General features: G+C 45.2%; 1 protein-coding gene across 1 annotated transcript; it reads left to right on the forward strand.

Annotated features, from left to right (window-relative positions):
* Window positions 1-1,198: 1,198 nt before the first annotated feature.
* On the forward strand, window positions 1,199-17,134 carry LOC307019269 (uncharacterized protein; the record flags this gene model as incomplete). The annotated part of the gene is made up of 2 exons (XM_079650024.1): window positions 1,199-1,214; window positions 16,623-17,134. Exons 1-2 carry the CDS (start codon window positions 1,211-1,213, stop codon window positions 17,132-17,134), a joined length of 516 nt encoding a protein of 171 aa, XP_079506150.1. The 5' UTR covers window positions 1,199-1,210.
* Between the last annotated feature and the right edge of the window lie 2,375 nt (window positions 17,135-19,509).

The raw sequence follows: 19,509 nt of genomic DNA on the forward strand, positions 1-19,509 counted from the left end.
TGATAAGTGCCGTTCGAATTCTCTAGAGTCTAGAATGGTAGGAAAGGAGGTTTCAAACTTCCTTTATAACCTCCTTTAGCTTAGGAACCACTGGACCTCCCTTACCGAAAGGAGAGGAGAAAATGCTGCCCCACAATGCCTTGCAGCCGCAGCATTTGACGTCACACAACAGTCGGTCGTTCACGGACACAAACGATTATGATGGAGAAATTATATCATGAAAGTTACGGTGCTTATTAAGCATTTTAAACAACGTTTCACTCAGAGGTCAAGGAATAGGAGATAGGGTTAGAACTTAGGAGCTGATTTTTAAACTATCCGAACGCAACCCTCCACTCAGTACATTGCCACTTTCCGAACAGGAAATGCATGCAAATACAAGCCTTTATATTATTAAGGTGCAGCGCCACTTTCCAAACCATTGATGAATATAAATATAATATATTTGTGTAGACAAAAACGGCAGGCAAAACCGTTTTAAATGTGTGTTTCCTGTATGGCGAATACACAACCCAGTCTCATGGCATTTCGTGTTCACCAACACGATTTTTAATCTATTGATTCGTGTTCACCAACACGATTTTCTCCTTTTTTTCGTGTTGCACAGCACGATTTTAAAAGCAATGTATTTCTACTGGTAATGTGTTTCGTACCTGCAGCACGTCTTTTTCTCCGGTCGGGTCCTGGAAGACCGGAAGCTGTGTGGTTCATAAAAACATGTTCTTACTCAATATCAAGCCACAATTATTGCTTTTATTTTAAATCTTATAATTTCTGACTTTTGTTTCCGTCTGTGAGGAAAATAAATGGGGCTCAGAGCCTCAGAATACTGAAATCTGTATTTTTAAATCTTTTTTTCCTTCTAATTTGTTATTCTTTTCAAAATAACACACTGTTATTTACTCACCAATAACACACAATTATCCTTGCTCTTATTTATTGGTTTAATTCCATAATCTCTGGCTTTTTTGGTGTCCTTCAGGAACTGAATTTCAAAATAAAAATAACCGGAAACAGACGTAGGCCTCTAGGAGTTTAGGATGGCCGAAGACACTACACTACCCATAATCCCCAGCTATCGTTTAGGACTACAGTCCCCGTGATTAATCTTCAAGCGCTGGGATTGGATGTTGGAGTGGCAGTGCGCCAAGGTTACGCCGAGCGTCAAACAGCTGTTTGAAATGGAACAAAAGACAAGACATCTATCAACATGGGTTTGTACCTCCACCATTAAACTGTCATATTCTGCACATTATACTATCTACATACATAAGAGTATAATTCATATGTATAATATCAGTTAAAATAAGTGCTTCAACATAGTTAACATTGCAGGAAAGCAATATATTAGACGTTAAGTACTTTGTCAGGTTTAATATTTATCTGTAGATACACCCAAAAAAAAATTCTTATTTAAAAGAGGACCTTAATCTAAAGTATTATTTAATGTTTAAATGTTTAATGTTTTGCACATCCTCCTATTAATATCTTTGTACATCTGGCACTAAACTGTTTTATTGTAGAGATCACTTACAATATCTTCTTGATTTTTTATATTCTATATTTCAATCACAGACCTTCTACTTTCCCCCTATGAAAGTATGTACTCTTAATATTTTTTAAATCAAATATAACACATAAAAACAATAATTCAATAACGTGCTTTAACCACTAGGCGGTGCACACAAGGTACACACAGCTATAATAACTTTGTATTACCAGTGTAGGACACTTATGTATGTACAACATCTGAAGATGTGTAGTTTTATACATGTTTTCACATAATGTTATAGCATATTGCTATACTATTTCAGACTCAGTATTTACATTCTTATATTCAAAGAAAATCAAAGTCCTTTTATATCAGCTGTGCACCGTTATGGTGTAAATATAACCTATCTACGAATTAGATCAAATATAAAAGTGAGCCGAATTAAGGTTGATACTGCAAGGAGACGTATTGTGTGAAGAGAAATTGAAGATGTTGTTTAATTGTTGATATATTTATGATCCACGTTAAGTATTCAGTTTCGGCGGCATTTCTTCCAGTTTTTCCAAAGGTCTTCTCATCAGGGCTCTATAAATACAGAACTACGGCAGATCTGTAATATGTAATGCAGCCGGAACGTATATTACAATGCCGTTATGTGATGACTTTCAAAGAGAAAAGCAAGAACACTCGGAATTAAGTATTATTTTATTCTTTTAAAATGTTTTCCGGATTTCATATCATATAAACACCAAATCCCAGCATGCATTGCGGCTAAAACATCCAATCAGCGAGCTTAAACCACAGCTGAGGATCTTGGGTAAGCGCTCGAAATGCCTACGTCTGTTTCCGATTATTTTTATTTTGAAATTCAGTTCCTGAAGGACGCCAACAAAGCCCGAGATTATGGAATTAAACCAATAAATAAAAGCAAGGATAATTGTGTGTTATTGGTGAGTAAATAACAGTGTGTTATTTTGAAAAGAATAACAAATTAGAAGGAAAAAAAGATTTAAAAAATACAGATTTCAGTGTTCTGAGGCTCTGAGCCCCATTTATTTTCCTCAGAGAAAAGGAAACAAAAGTCAGAAATTATACGATTTAAAATAAAAGCAATAATTGTGGCTTGATATTGAGTAAGAACATGTTTTTATGAACCATACAGCTTCCGGTCTTCCACGACCCGACCGGAGAAAAAGACGTGCTGCAGGCACGAAACACATTACCAGAAATGCCATGAGACTGGGTTGGAATACAGGTGCTTTATTTATGTCTGTATGAAGTTGTTGTGAGTGTGGAGGGAGCAGCTACAGGTTAGCTTGTATCGATCAGTGCACTACGAAGCCAGTGCTAGACAGTGAACTGTCAACGGGGGGGAGCCCCGCCGGTCATTATTGGCCGATATTCCCTAAATACTTTGATCGGTACTCTCTATGGCCGATCAGGAGAGCTGGATCTGATCGATATGGACATAAACGCGAGTGAAGTATAACCGGACGCGAGAGAGAGATCAGAGGCCTGTACTACGAAGCTGGTTCAACCTAACCTGGGTATATTTGAGTTAGCCGGTTGGCCTAATCCAAAACATACGCGCTCTCGCTAAACGGTACTACGACGCAGGTTATCAAGTGGATCGCTCAAGCCAGCCGTGCCCTGTCTAGTAGGTGCGCGTTCACATGAAAGGGGTGGTATTTGGAGCATTCGACCAATCACAAACATGGAGAAGCGTACTGACAGTGCAGCGTCATACTTCCTGAATGAAAAGTGAACTTTAATATTAGTAAAATATGAAGAAGTTAAACTTTAAACATCCATGACTTAAACACTTTATCCAGGATAAAAGCCACATAGCTGCACAGGTCTACAAGGTGAATACAGCTGGTAAAAGAAAACGTGTTTGAATACGTACATTAACAGGTTTATGATATCACTGCCCCATCTAAGACACGATCTGACTTTAATTACATTTGACTCGAGTGTTTCGTCAACTTAATGTGTTGCTTAAAATAATACTTCTGCATACAGTATGTGACACTGTAAGTGTTGCACGGCCAGATACGGCTCAGCTGCTCAGATAAGGAAATATATGATACATTATGATGATGTGATATGCCGCGGACTGTACTGTACTTAATGTTACTCTGATCCGGTTACTTATGTTGTGGCAGATATGTAAGTAAGCTTTCTTAACGCTAATGTTATAATAGTCAGATTGCTCTGAAGATGGGAGGTGATATTCTATTAATGTTCACGTTCACACAGTCGGTGATTTTTGCCGGCTATCTTTCCTGCAACGGCAGCTTCTCTGTATTTCCTTTTTTCCTGTAATATGACTTGATCGCTTTAAACTCTGTACACTGAGCTCTGATTGATCAGCAGGCAGTGCTTTCACTGAGTTGAGCTCTTAGCCTGCAACCTAAACTGCTCCGGGGCAGGTTAGCCGCGAAGCATAAGTTACCATGGAGATCTAGCCTGCTAAAAAAAGAACCAGCTTCGTAGGACCGGAAATCCAGAGTTTTCCCTGAAGTTAGCCGGCTAAGCGAAAATCCTGCTTCGTAGTATACCCCCCAGATCAGCTGCTGAGTATGACGGAGAGAAGCAGCTCTGCATGATCACCTGAAGCTCCGCCCTCTGTTTAGCGAGCTGACCGGACTGCGCAAAATGCGTATATGAAGCGATACGTCATGAACGCAATAAATCCTACCCTCATGGGGGCGCGCTCATGTGATTGGATTAGACTGGAGGAGACATCTGATTGGCTATAGATGAGAGAAATTACAAGTACGAATCGGGTGAGCGTCAGGGGAGTCTCAAAAAACCCACACACGAATGCACAGCGATCCATGCACAGAAAGCGGTTTGTGTTTGCAGGCTCAGAGGATTTAAACGGAAAACAAATATGTGTGGATCAAAAATACACATGTAAAACTTTTTTCTGTGTTTGGATTTTATTTACATGTATATGAAACGGAACACATTTGTGTGTGCATTGAAAAACACAAGTGTGGATCCGGAAATACAAGTGTGAATCCTTTTGCGGATCATGAAATACAAGTGTGAATCCTTCTGTTTGCATGTGTGTATTATGAGAATGTTCTGAGCCCATACCGCAGCTCCACTTTCCGAACAGGAAATGCACGCAAATACAAAATAAAATCGTACTGACACTTATTATATACATATGTACTGTATATATAGATATAGCCTATATATAAAAATGGACACAGGCCGTGGGGGGACACCCGAGACCGGGCAGTGTCCCCAGTAGAAACCGGGTGAAATAGCCAAAAAATAAATAAATAATAAAACCGGGGAAAATAGGGGGAAAAGTGAAAAAAAGTGTCCGAAAATAGGCACTCGTGAGGCGGGCAGATTCCCCTGTCAACTCCCGTTAATTCCTCCATGGTGTCATTTGAGCGAAAAATGGCTAAGTCAACTTTTACGAGAACCAGGCTGGGGGGGGTCAAAAGGGCTTGACCAAGGCCGACCCAAAGTGCATGGTGGGCGGACTCACCACATCCGTGATGAGTCTCCATTGTGATTTGAAAACTTCCATCAAACGAGTCTTTCGGGGGGCGGGGAAAAAACGTGTTCGTCACTTCCTGTACTGACAGTGCAGGTGTCCTGATAGTGCAGCCTACACCGGAACTGTCCTGAGAGTGCAGGCCTGCAGGCAGACCCCTCTCAAACACTCAGAGAGTCCTTTACCTCACTGAGCTGTAGTTATCAGCCTCTCAGTCTGACAGGAGAGGACTCTCCCTCCACCTCTTTAATAACAGCGCCTTATATGCTAGTGGAGCACGCTCGTGAACTGTTACGGCCCGTCTACACTACAGGCATTGAAAAATGCTTTCAACACTTCGCCCATTCACTTGAATAGGGTGACGTAGAAGATTTTTAATCTTCGCCGAACTGCATTGTGGGGAGCATGGCATGGCTTTGCAAGCATCACGAGCATCTATCGGCATCAAAAGTTGAACAATGTTCAACTTTTGAGTTGAACAATGTTCAACTTTTGAGGCTCGATGCTTGGCATCAGCCAATCAAATCCCGTTTATGCAAATCCCGCCAGTGCAAGCGCAGCCAATCAAACCGCGTGCAAGCTGGGAGAGCCAGACCGCAGTTAATTTCCTCATATTCCAAACGAGATATTACGGTAGCAAATCACCCGGTTCTTTACGACCTGAACTATTTACTGGGATACAAACCGGAGGAACCAGGCATGGAGGGAGGTGACAGAGACAGTGGGTGAAACTGGTAGGTTTTTCGCCTGTTTGGAGAGTTTATATCCAGTTTACTTCGTTTTAACATTGCTATTGCTTTGTATGTCGGGGAGATTCATGTGATTGGTTGTTGGTCGCGTTGCTCGCAAAAAATCGCCAAGCTTCAGACACGCCCAGCTTCAAGATTTTTTGATGCCTGTAGTGTAGACGGGCCGTTAGCACCGGAGCCTCGCAGCGGGGAAACTGTGGCGCGCACCATTTTACAACTATAGACACAGCTACGCAAAACACGCAGCATGTGTACGGCTCATGTGTAAGGCTTTGAGAATCTGCCTTGGTACAAAGTAGCAGTGAAAACATGGTACGGAATTTCCTTGATTTGGGCATTCTCACAATAAGCAAGTGGAATGGATTTGATAATGAAGCACTGACATAGCACTTTACAGAGAGAGGCGAGCCGATAGACCGATTCACGGACTTTCCGCATAGTAAAAGTGGGGGTGTCTAAACTAATCATTTTAAAAGGTGGGGGGGACTTGTCCCACCATAATGGCTGCAACGCCCATGCAGGATATACATGATATACTGTTTATTAATATAAAGTGTGTGTAGTGTGTACATGTTTGAATCATTAACTCAAGTACCAACTCTAGTCCCATCTCAAGTCCCTTCTCTAGTCCCTTCTCTAGTCCCTTCTCTAGTCCCTACCAACCCTATGTCCTGTCCCGTTGGGGGTCCTGCCGACTACTCTCCTGTCGGGGGTCCAGCCAACTCCATGTCCTGTCCCGTTGGGGGTCCCGCCGACTACTCTTCTGCCGGGGGTCCTGCCAATCCTATGTCCTGTTCCGTTGGAGGTTCCGCTGGGGGTCCTGCCAGCTCAATGTCCAGTCCCGTTGGAGGTCTGTTGTGGATATTTTAAACTCGTCAATACTGTAAAGATGTACAAATGAGAGTAATCAATAATAAACTGGTGAAAGCAGGCAGCGTTGTCTTTCGTTGGTTCTTTATTTGAAGTGCTTCAAAGGTACATGTCTCACAGAGTATAGAGTAGTCTGCAGGAGTGCACACAGGGTATAATGTGTGTGTGTGTTTTATAGAGGACTGTTGCTGTGCAGGAAGTAATAAAGATAAGACTTTCTTTAGAAAACTGTTATCTTACAATGCTCTCATAGGGAGGGCCGCATCCTCCAGGTACGACCTTGGCGGGATGCTACGTTGTGGTACAACAGGTCGAGTTGCTCCAATACAATTTCTAAGCATAATATAATCATTTGGTTTTACCATATAAAGTAACATAAGAAATTGCCACTACATTCCCCCCCTTTTGATCATATTTGATCAATCAAGAAAATAAAACAAATGACAGGATAGACTGATATAACACATCAATGAATACATTCCATCGCTGGTTTAAGTAAACACATCATAAACATATCATGGAAAGTGGCTGTTTTTGTGGAGGACAGACTCCGTATGTAGAAAGCAAAAGAATACTGAAAAGAGGGAATTGCAATTTTACACACAATTTTACAGTTCAGTGTCTGACTCTTCAGTGTTGGAATCAGATGGGGCTGAATCTGGGTTGGTCGTAACATTGTCAATGGTTTGAGGTAGAGCAGTGTATTGTATGAATGCAGAGGAGATCATACTAGAAAAACATTTCTTCATGAGGGGAACTACACAGCATGTACAACAGAGGAGCAAGGCTATGATGGTGAGGAATGGCGTGACTATTCTGGCCAGCCAACCTTCCCACCCTCCCGATGTGAGCCAGGACCACCAGTCCCAGCCTACAGGGTCGTAGTCCACATCGTCAGCCTTCATGTCTGCCAGAAGTGCGTTAAGGTGTTTTATGGTGCGAGTCATGTTCTCTGATATGTCTGGAATGTATGTGCAACAAGAGTCTCCAATAACGTGACATAGGCCCCCCCTTGAGGCAAACAGGATATCTAGATTAAATTGATGTTGCATTAGCATATTTCTAGTTGCTACCATAAACGGATTCAGCGCCTGAAAACCTTGAGTCACTTCGAAAGTGAGGTTTTCCAATCGTGTGTGTATTTTGTCTATATTATGAGCGTTATTCACGGAGCCCCACCAGGGGAACGCCCCGCTGAAACCCTTCTCGCCCTGAGATGTCATTGTGGCCCTCTTAGCCCTATGGTGGTCGGGATGTCTGAATTCTGGATAGTGGTGTGTGGTATGCATCAATGAGTCGAGAACGGTGATTGCTGGAGTCAAATCCACTAAGGTGCACGTGCCCGTCCAAAAGGGTGCTAAGACTTGATACAATTTGTTTCCGCACAGCCACACATAGTCTTGCGGAGCCCCTGCCCCAGCATCGGTAGGCCATGCTAGGAAAAGAGAGGTATGCGTGACATTAGGGAATGCTTGGGACGAATTGATTCTATCGGGAAAATCCTTTTACTAGACAGTCTGTGAGATTGAATTTTTCAGCGCCGCATGTGTTTTTTATGATACGAGTGCAACCCGTGGTTGTGCCAAGGTGTAAGCCTATGCGGTTTTTCCTTCTACTAATGCAGAGACTATGGGTAAGGTTTTCTAGATGGCTGGGGTGAACGCGTGCCACCGGGTCGTACAATTCGAAGGAGTTAGTCATCATCTCGGTGGAGTTTATTGCGCGCAGTGTGGCGTTCGCCATGTGCTCACATGGTGCTGGAAGAGAGGCGTTTGCAAAATACCATTTATTCAACCCTCTGGTGGACCCGGTCAGGGCCATAAAGGCACACAGCTGTTCTGTGTTGTTTAGGGGTCCTGGGCGAACAGGTAATGCCATTGATGAGTCCTGGGGGAAAAGGGTGCATGTATAACACGAACCGTTTTGCCCTGCAGCCTGCAGAAATGACCTTAGAGTGTGCCACCATACGTAAACCGTCTAGTCTATTACTAGTTTTCCAAACGTTGTCTTTTAAGTCGTCAATGCTGTTACCTACGGAAGGGTCATGTTTCAGAACGGTTGATGTGCCTATTGATGTTAGAACTTGTGTTAGAGGTTTGGCTTTAGGGGTGTCGTTTTTGGGGGTGATGTCTATATAAAACGCGCCGCATGGGTCTTTGCCAGATACATACGCGCAAACAACGTAATAGCCCCTGTCTGATATTTTGGCCTTCTGTAGTTGTAGTAGGACGGCGGGACTTGATGAGTTGACTTTAGAGATAGATAGTCTCCTTTTGATTTTTGTTTTGTCGGCCCATAAGGTATAACCCCAGTCCTTGCGTGAGGTGGTCCATAAAACCAAAGCCCATCCTCCGGAACAGTGGGTACTAGTGTAAGTGCCATCTATTACATAGCAGATGTAAACGTCTGCCCGCCCCAGCTTCATAGGGTCGGGGAAAGGGAAGTAGTTACATGGGTCTAACTGCACTGTGCTATCTTCCCCTTCTCCCAGAGTAATGTTACCAATCCCTGCTTTGATAAGCCCCTTTGACCATACGGTTCTCCCGGATTCCCCAACGTACCTTTTTGCTACTTTGACTTTGATTAGAGGGTTGTGTACTAACCATGGATACATGAAGTATAGGATTATGGCAAACACCAAACCCATAAGGAATATGCAAAGGATCCACTCTACTAGTGTCCAGACCCTCCAACAGTTTCTGCATTGCTCACGGTTGCGTTGTCGTCTTTCCAGGTGGGCGTTAGCCAATTCTTGTACAAGGGGTTCCATCTTCAATCACTCGCCAGCGATCAGGCACAAAGTTTATGTTGGTGTCGTCGTCTGCTTCGTGGATGTGTCTAGTCTGACTGAGCCCGTGCCTTCATGACCATGTCAATTAAACCCCACACCATGACGGCACAGACGAGGAACCAGAGGCATATGAAAAAGCACAGCTGGCCGTCGCCCATGAGTCTTGTGTGTGGTACTAGGGTGTATGTGCTGCGTGTGTGGTGCTGGTGGTGACTTGGCACGTCACTTGTCGTCGTCTGTTTCTACTGGACCGGCTAGACTGGGGCGGAGATGACAGCTTTGCAGTGGCTGGCGTGGACCCACGTGGCTCTCTCGGCGACCTTGACCGCTGTCTGGGTGACGGGAAGCACCTGGTAGGGACCTTGCCAACGGCTGTTCAGCTCTTTCTCCGGAAGTCATTGACCAGCACAAAGTCGCCTGGTTGGATACGGTGGAGTGGACCAGTAGCAGGGGTAGGTAGAGCTGCCGCTACCTGGCGTCTGATATCTGCTAAATTGGATGACAGGTTAACACAATATGACAACATAGCATCCTCACACAAAGTTGTGGAGTGGAGAGAACATCCTGGCGCCTTGATCCCAATATGTGGAGGAGCTGCAAAAAGGATCTCAAACGGGCTGAGTTGACTCCGTGTTCATTTCCGCATCCTCATGTACATCAGCACAATGGGCAGGGCTTGTGTCCAGGATAAACCTGTGTCTGCGCAGCATTTTGCTAGCTTGTTTTTGATTGTACCGTTCTCTCTTTCCACCGCACCACCACTCTGTGGATGGTAAGCACAATGCTTTCTGATGTCCATGCCAAGGTATTCTCCTATCTGTGCAATGGCCTCATTAGCAAAATGTGAACCATTGTCGCTAGAGATCTTGCTTGGTATCCCCCATCTAGGAATAATTTCCCTTAGTAAAGGTTTAGCCACAGCATTTGCTGTCTGTGCGTTTACCGGAAATGCTTCAACCCATTTGGACCACATGTCAACCATTACAAGACAGTGTTTCTTACCCTCGGATGGACTAAGTTCGATGAAATCCAGCATTAGGTGCTCAAATGGTCTAGTTGGGGGTGGGTGTGCACCTGTTCCTGTAACCTTTACCGGTCTACCAGAATTTTGCGTAATGCAAATTAAGCATGCTTCACAATGCTTTTGAGCTGTTACTGTGAATCCCCTTGTGAACCAATGTTGATTGATAGCCTCTAACATCCCCCCTTTTGACACATGATCCAACCCATGTGTCAATTTAGCAAAATGTGAGAAAAAATGCCTCGGGAGACATGGATTGGAATTTGGACCAACCCAGATGCTGGAGGTGGGGTCAAAGGTAGCACCAGCAGTTTTTCACTGTGCTTTTTCTGTTGGAGGAGCTAACTGCTGCATGGCAGTTAGTGACGACATATTGTCAGTGATGGAGGAAACAGGGATGTTAACAAACGAGTGTGCGTGTGGTGTGAGAGGAATCAGGGCGGCTGCCTTTGCAGCTGAGTCAGCAGCAGCATTTCCTAATGAAACGGGGTCGGTGTTGCTGGTGTGTGCAGCACATTTACATACTGCGACCTCAGACGGGAGCAGAATGGCGTCCAATAAGCCTGCAACTAGGACATGGTTAAGCACTGGCTTACCGTCAGATTTCAGGAATTGTCTACACTTCCAGATAGCCCCAAAATCGTGTACTACCCCGAAGGCATAACGTGAGTCAGTGTAGATATTTACAAATTTGCCTTTTGCAAAAGTGCAGGCCTCAGTGAGTGCTACGAGCTCTGCTGCTTGTGCTGAGAGGTGGCATGGGAGTGGTCCGGAACAGAGGACAGCAGAATCTGAAACAACAGAGAAACCCACCCGATTAGTGCCCACAGGGTCGCGTGAGGCGGACCCATCAACATACAAAAAGAGCTCAGGGTTGGTCAGGGGTACATCTTTTAAGTCAGGTCTGGGAGTACATACAATAAGAAGCTCGGCAGCACAGTCGTGTTCGTCACCGTCTTCTGGGAGAGGCATAAGAGATGCTGGGTTCAGAGTGGTACAGCGTTTGACTTCAACATTAGGCATGTCTAACAGGCATGTGTGAAACCTAAGATAACGTGCAGCAGAGAGGTGTGATGTTCTCTGTTCACAGAGAATGAGAGAAACAGCATGTGGAACCAACAGTGTTAAAGGTGCATAACCTACAATGTCACGTGAGGAGTTGAGAGCTTTTTCAGCTGTAGCAACTGCACGGAGACATTTAGGCAGGCCAGCAGCTACAGGGTGTAGCTTGGAGGAAAAATAGGCAACAGGCCTCTGTTTTCCCCCATGATCTTGAAGGGGAACTGAGGTCATACACCCATCGCGTTCATCTACTGCCTGTGTAAAAGGCTTGGTAGGATCAGGCAGACCTAGCGTTGGAGGGGATTGGAGAGCCAGCTTCATGTTAATGAAGGCTTCGTCGGCTTCTGGCGTCCATATAAGGCGATCCGCAGGTTTCAAACCGGTGACATGCGTGATTGTACGGAGTGGCTGTTCGAGCGGAGAATAGTTAGGAATGAATGACCTGCAGTATGAACACATACCCAAAAATGACATCATCTGTCGCTTAGTGACAGGTTTTGGCAGAGCAGCCAATGATGCAATACGCTTATCTGAAAGTGTTTTTCCCTCTCCTGAAATGATGTGACCCAGAAATGTAACTTTTGCACATACTGAAGTTTATACAAACTGGCCTTGTGGCCCTCAGCTGCGAGGTGTTGTAACAAGGAAATGGTATCAGCTTCACACTGTTCTGCTGTGGGTGCGCAAATCATGAGGTCATCAACATATTGTATGAGAGCGGTGCTTTTGGAAACTTGTAGGGAGGCCAAACTTGTACACAATGCTTGGTTGTACACAGTGGGAGATTCGCAGTAGCCTTGACACAAATGTGTGAATGTGTATGGCTTACCCTCATATTCAAATGCGAACCAATATTGACTGTCTTTGTGTACAGGGACACTGAAAGATGCATTTGAGAGGTCTACAACAGTGAAAAATGCTGCAGAGGCTGGAACCTGAGAGAGAATGAGATAAGGATTTGGAAAGAGCGGTGCACGTGCATGTACGGCTTCATTTACAGCTCGTAAATCCTGCACAAATCTCCATTCGTCAGGAGGTTTGTCCCGGATCCTTTTAACAGGAAACACTGGAGTGCGTACCGGAGAATCATTACATGGAACAATGACCCCTTGTTTAAGCAGAGAGGTAAAAACTGGCCGGATGCCATCAACAGCTTCACGCTTTAATGGGTACTGGGGTTGGTTTGGGCGGTAGGTAGATAACAATAGGTTCGGCAGAACGGATTAGACCAACATCATATTTGTGAGCTGCCCGGATTAGACCAACATCATATTTGTGAGCTGCCCAGAGTGTCGGAGGCACATCTTTTAGCGCGGCAGGAAGCTCAGAAATATGAGAGTATCCTGAAAACACAGGCTCCCCTGGGCCTGGCACAGGGTTAACAGAATCATCCCCAATCAGAGCCAGAGTACGCAGCGCGTGTACATTACAGTTGACATCGTACTTAAACACATCATGTGACATAGAGTACATGATCTGAGGTGTGTGTGTGGCTGTCCAATCAGTAATAGATTCCCAATCTTTAACGAATGGACCCAAATCCCTCCATTTATCAGTGGGCCCCCTTGCTAGTGAAATGTGTGGGACCTCCCCTGGGATTTGATACAGCTGGTGTTGTGCGGGTGTGAGTGTGACAGAAATAGCGCTGCGCAGCGAGCTCCAATACATCGTTTTAAGCATGATTTCATCATTCACACATTCCAACAGAAACTGTTCATCATAGTATTTGCATTTATCATCAGAAACACTAGCAGTGCAATTCAAATGAGGAGCTTCCATAAACACAGCCAGTGAGGAGACACGCTGACGGGCCAAACGCAACAGTTTCTGAGAATCAGGAAATGTTGCCAGCCATTGATACACATACAATAATTCTTCGTCAAATGAGAGCTTTTGGACCATCATAGGAGATGGTCGTCTGACTTTTAGACCCTCATTTGTAGAAATGAGATCAAGGCCAAACCGGAGGATCAGATCTCTGCCCAATAAATGTATAGGGCAGACAGATGACAGAAGAAAACTGTGTTTTACTGATGTGGGAAATGGATGGCTGGCATCACCGTTATCTCTACACTGAATTCGTACAGAAAACTTCTCCTTTACAGTCACACCAGCAGCTCCTATTGAGTGGATAAATCTACCACTAAATTTACAATTTGGCAAATCTGCCAGTTTTACTACAGAATGTGTAGCCCCAGAATCAACCAAAAATGTAACATCAACACCCATGATAGCCAGAGTTAGTGTGGGAAATTTCTTAAATGCTGTTTCAGTGTCATATTTCAAATATCTACCCTCTTTAACCACAGGCCTGTTTTCTAATTTTTCTAATGTATCAATAGCTTGCACGATGTGTGTGTGTGTGTGGTAGGGGTTTCACAACTACCAATATTTACTAGTCGACACATTTTTCAAAATAGTAGTCGACTAGTCGACTAGTTGTTACGTCATAATAAAGACACACAAAGAGAGGTGTACAACTGTATTTTATATTGGAACTCATACAGTAACATTAAACACTGCCTTTTAATTTGTGTTACATGGCTGAGTAAATAACAAACAGTAACTGGACTCACCAAAATCGACAGCAAAAAACTCTTGTTTACATAAATGCCACGTAAATCCAGTGCGCAACACTTTATTCGCTGTCCTCCACGATAACGTCCACCTTTCCATATTTTTGGTTTGGTTTGAACACCAACGCATCGACATGTGAGGGAAGGAGGCTTGACCGCTTTCGGGTGACAGTGTTGCCTGCCAGGGAAAAAACCCTCTCACTCGGGGTGCTTGTGGCTGGAATAGCCAGGTAGCTCCTCGAAAGCGGGGGAAGCGGTGCAAGTTTTCTGCCCACCACTCCAGTGGATTATCCATTGTGGGGATATGCGGTGTCCGCTGGCAGTAATCCCGTAGCTCATCATCCGCATCACTGTTGACCCGTGTTTTCTTGCTGTTCGTTTGCCTCTGTTCAGTGCTGACGCCGGTCCGTTGCTCACTGGTGCTAGCATTACTGCTAGTGCTAGCTGTCGGCAGCGGGTGTCTCATCTTCAGATGGTTGCGCATAGCAGATGCATTTGTATTGTACTTCATTACAGCTGTACACAACTGACACTTCACTGTGGAGTTGGTTACATCTTCGTTGAAGTACTGCCATACATAAGAATGTCGGACGTGTTTTGGAGCATTTTGCAGCACCTCGTTTACCTCAATTTTTTTCACGACTAGTTGACTAGGGCCTACAGCGCCGACTAGTGGTAAAGGTAGTCGACTAGTCGACTAGTCGATTAGTTGGTGAAACCCCTAGTGTGTGGCACTTCCCTGTTTTGATGCTGCAGGCAGAGGTCCCGTCTCACTCGACCGAATTCCCTCCTCTTCCTCCACCTCCTCCCGCGGACGATGTAAGTTTGAAGAATTGTCATTGTTTTGAGCAGATTGGGTTTCTTTCTTTTGGGTGTTCTTCGGACATTCAGCGATAAAGTGATCCATTTCACCGCAGTGGAAACAAGCACCATTATTGCCAGTGTAGTTGCCTCCTCTTCCTCTGCCTTTTCCTCTGAAACCTCCACGGCCTCGGACACCTCCCCTGCCTCTTTGGCCCCCCCTGCCACGGCCGTCTCCTTGGGGTTGGTGTGACCAGGCGGTTGTAACGGCTTGGACCATGGTCAGTTGGGCCTTGTCTTTTCGGTCGCGGCGTTTGTCGTTTTTCTGCCTCTGCTGGATCCCCACCCATGGCACCGGCGTCCAGATGGTTTGGGTCTCGATACGCCAGGGGAGGTGGATGGACCTGAGGGTGGAACGGAAATCCGTGGTCGAGGAGAGGGTCCCTCGTACCTGTAAGAGACGGATACAGAGAAGTTGATGTCTGGTGGAATGGATTGTCTGATTTCGGACAACATTTATTTTCCCTTTTTCCTTCACTTTCATCATCCACCTTTATTTTCTTTATTGCCGAGGCCAACTGCCTCCTTTCACGGCATTCTGCTTCACCCTCCCAGTATTTTAACCACTTTCTGTGACTTTCTATCTTTTCCAACTCTTTTACTTTAATTGTACTCTTCTTTCTCATTCCATCTTCACACTCTTGTAATTTGTCCTTTAGGTCTTTGATTCTTAATTTACTCAAAGATCCTCCCTTTGGAAATCCGAACATTTCCGTCCATATATTTCATTTAGACCGACTGCTTTCACCATATTTTGCTCGCATGACATCTACAATTGGGCCCTCAGGAGGCTCTGCCCCCTTACTTTGCTTTGTCTCCATGGAGAAAGTCTTTAAGTGTTACCAAAACACCCCGTGTTACCAAAACACTATTTTTCAACCGTCGGTGATGTGATATTTGTTCCTCAGTACAAATCACACAAAAACTGATCGTAAAAACTGATCGTAAAACCTTTTACGACGGATATACCAAATATCCTACGGATATACCAAATATCCTACTTTTGAGCAACCCGCTTAATAAATGTCATGGAGGTTATTTAACTTTTACTTTTAAACAATTAGAATTTGTACATCTCACCAGATATTTTAGAGGAATTTAGTTCGTTGGATCTCGTGAAGTCAATCAGTTTCACTCAGGCGCTGGTCCTCTCGTCCCGTAACACTTTCTGTCGAGGTAGAGGAGAATCCGAGGATCCCGGCGGCCAACCACCAGCGTCCCTGGGTGTCCCCGATGGAGCTTTCAGAGATCCCACTTCTGACACCAATTTGTTGTGGATATTTTAAATCGTCAATACTGTAAAGATGTACAAATGAGAGTAATCAATAATAAACTGGTGAAAGCAGGCAGCGTTGTCTTTCGTTGGTTCTTTATTTGAAGCGCTTCAAAGGTACATGTCTCACAGAGTATAGAGTAGTCTGCAGGAGTGCACACAGGGTATAATGTGTGTGTGTGTTTTATAGAGGACTGTTGCTGTGCAGGAAGTAATAAAGATAAGACTTTCTTTAGAAAACTGTTATCTTACAATGCTCTCATAGGGAGGGCCGCATCCTCCAGGTACGACCTTGGCGGGATGCTACGTTGTGGTACAACAGATCGAGTTGCTCCAATACAATTTCTAAGCATAATATAATCATTTGGTTTTACCATATAAAGTAACATAAGAAATTGCCACTACAGGTCCCGCCGACTACTCTCCTGCCGGGGGTCCTACCAATCCTATGTCCTGTCCCGTTGGCGGTCTCGCTGACTACTCTTCTGCAGGGGGTCCTGCCAACTCTATGTCCTGTGCCATTGGAGGTCCCGCCGACTACTCTCCTGCCGGGGGTCCTGCCAACCCTATTTCCTGTCCCGTTGGGGGTCCCGCCGACTACTCCTCTGCCAGGGGTCCTGCCAACCCTATGTCCTGTGCTTTTGGAGGTTCTGCTGGGGGTCCTGCCAATCCTATGTCCTGTCCCTCTGTGGGTCCCGCCGACAACTCTTCTGCCGGGGGTCCTGCCAACCCCTTGTCCTGTTCCGTTGGAGGCCCCGCCATCACCTGTCTCGCCGGGGGTCCTGCCAACTCCTGGTCCTCTTCCGTGGGGGATCCTGCCGAAGCCTGTCCCACCGGCTCCGGTTCCTGTTCGGCCAACACCGGGTCCTGCCCGGCCTCTGGAGCTGTCTGGTCTTCGCCCTCGAGCCCGGCCCCCTGAGAGCCACGGTGTTTGCCCTTGAGCCCGGCCCCCTGAGTGCCGCGGTCTTCGCCCTCGGGCCCGGCCCCCTAACTCTTCCTGCCACGGTCCTCGCCCTCGAGCCCGGCCCCCTGAGAGCCGCGGTCTTCGCCCTTGAGCCCGGCCCCCTGAGTGCCGCGGTCTTTGCCCTCGGGCCCAGCCCCCTGACTCTTGCTGCCGCGGTCCTCGCCCTCGGGCCCGGCCCCCTGACTCTTCCTGCCGCTGCCTTCGCCCTCATGCTCGGCCCCCTGAATTCGCCCGCTGTGGCCTTCGCCCCACCATGGACTCTGCCTTGCCCCCGGGCCGTCCGCCTGAGCCCCCCACCTTGGACTCTGCTTTGCTCCCGGGCCGTCCACCCGAGTCCCCCTTCTCGGCTTCTGCCTTGCCCCCGGGCTGTCCGCCCGAGATCCCTTCCGGGTCTTCCGCTGTGCTCCTGGGCTGTCAGCCAAAAATCCCGTCTTCCGGACCCCCTCCACCAACCCTGCTTGAGGTTGGACTTTTGTGGGGGGGGTTTTAGGGACGTCTGGAATCCGTCCCTTGAGGGGGGGGTTCTGTTACGATTATTGTGTTATATTACGTTTTGTATGTCTTGTTTTGCTGTTCTCCCTGTCATGTTTTCCTCTTGTATATTGTCTGGTCCTTCTTCCTGTGTTTTTCCCCTGTCATTAATTTCCCTGGTGTGTCTAATTGTCTGATTGTGTTCACCTGTCGCCCTTGTGTTTCTCCACCCCTGCCCGGCTGTTTCTCGTCTTGTGATTACCCCTCCCTGTATTTAGTCTTGTCTCTTCCTGTGTTCAGTGTGGGTTCGTCTTTTGTTTGTGACTGAGTTCACCGGTGAGTGTTCTGTTTTGTTCAAGTTATTATTTTATCCTTGAAATAAAGGCAATATCAGTGTAATCTGAATTTGGGTCCTGCTTTTTTCACCCACCGTAACAGTTACAGACAGACAGGACACTAAACACAGAGGCAACACTAAAATACAACATCGTAAAAAAAGTAGTAATTGAAATCCATATACATTAGTTAGATATAGCAGATGCAAACACCCACAGATGATTTCTGCAGCTTTTTTAAAATGTGTTTAAAATCCGTGATGAGTATCAAACTGGTCAGCTTAAGTTCCTGCTGAAGTATGTTCCAGGTGGGGAGGGCAGAGTATGAGTATTGTGTGATATGTAAGTGGAAATGTAGAGGGGCAGCAGTCCAAGCATAGCGGTATATATGAGTTTGTACCAGTGCAGTGATCTACACATTGATAATGATGTCCAGTTGACTAAAGAGTACAGCGTGCAATGGTGTGTGAGGGGTTTACAGTTGGTTATGAACCTCAGAGCCCCATGGTAGACAGCGTCTACCATGGGGGTATCAGATGAAGGGAGTGAGATGAGGCGTTCATGTACACAACATCCCCGTAGTCCAAGAGCAGCAAAAATGTGGAAGCTACAAGCCGTTTCCTCGCACTTGTGGAGCAGCAGGCCTTATTTCTAAAAAAGAATCCCAGTTTTAATTTCAATTTCCTTAAGAGATTTTCATTATGTGCTCTGAAGCAGAGATTTTCATCTATAGTGATGCCTAAGTATCTGTAGGTGTTAACAGTTTCAATGGGGTTATGCTGTTCAGACATGATGCAGGGAAGAACAGTCACTTTTTCTTATTGGAAAACAACATGACTTTTGTCTTAACTGAATTTAACACCAACCTAAGGTGGAACAGATGTGACTGAAAAGTGTCAGAAGCAGACTGCAGACGTTCAAATGCAAGGGCAACAGTGCTAGCACAAGACCGAACCTTGAGGAACACCTCTGGGCACATTAAGAAAGCTTGAGGAGAGACCGCTGAAATAGTGAAGTGGGAAATGACAGATGAGACAAAAAAAAAAAGAGCTCAGTGCATAGGGTGACATGACGGGATTAACATGGACAAATGGTGGCTGATGACATTTGTGTTTGGTTGTGTCTTTCCCCACCACATTTAGCTTTGCTGTATGAGACAGAGTTTAAAATATGTTTAATTTACTTATAAACTAACTTCAAGCGCTCTGGGAACAGTTTGGAACGGCTACAATTGAAAGCGTTAAAGTAACGGTTTGAGTAGAATTCAACTAAAACAAGGTTTACATATTTGTTAATGAGAAGTGTCTGAAACCATTGCAGTAATATATATATAATAATATACAGTAATATACATATATATATATATATATATATATATATATATATATATATATATAACTATATTGAATCAAAACTCACTTTATAATATATATTGTTGTGTATGTTATTAATGTATTTTATATCCATGGATGGAACCAACGCAAACTGTCTAACCTTACATACTCCACTTATACCTCCACTAGT

The sequence above is a fragment of the Notothenia rossii genome, assembly GCF_949606895.1.
Source record: "Notothenia rossii genome assembly, chromosome: 1".
NCBI lineage: Eukaryota > Metazoa > Chordata > Actinopteri > Perciformes > Nototheniidae > Notothenia > Notothenia rossii.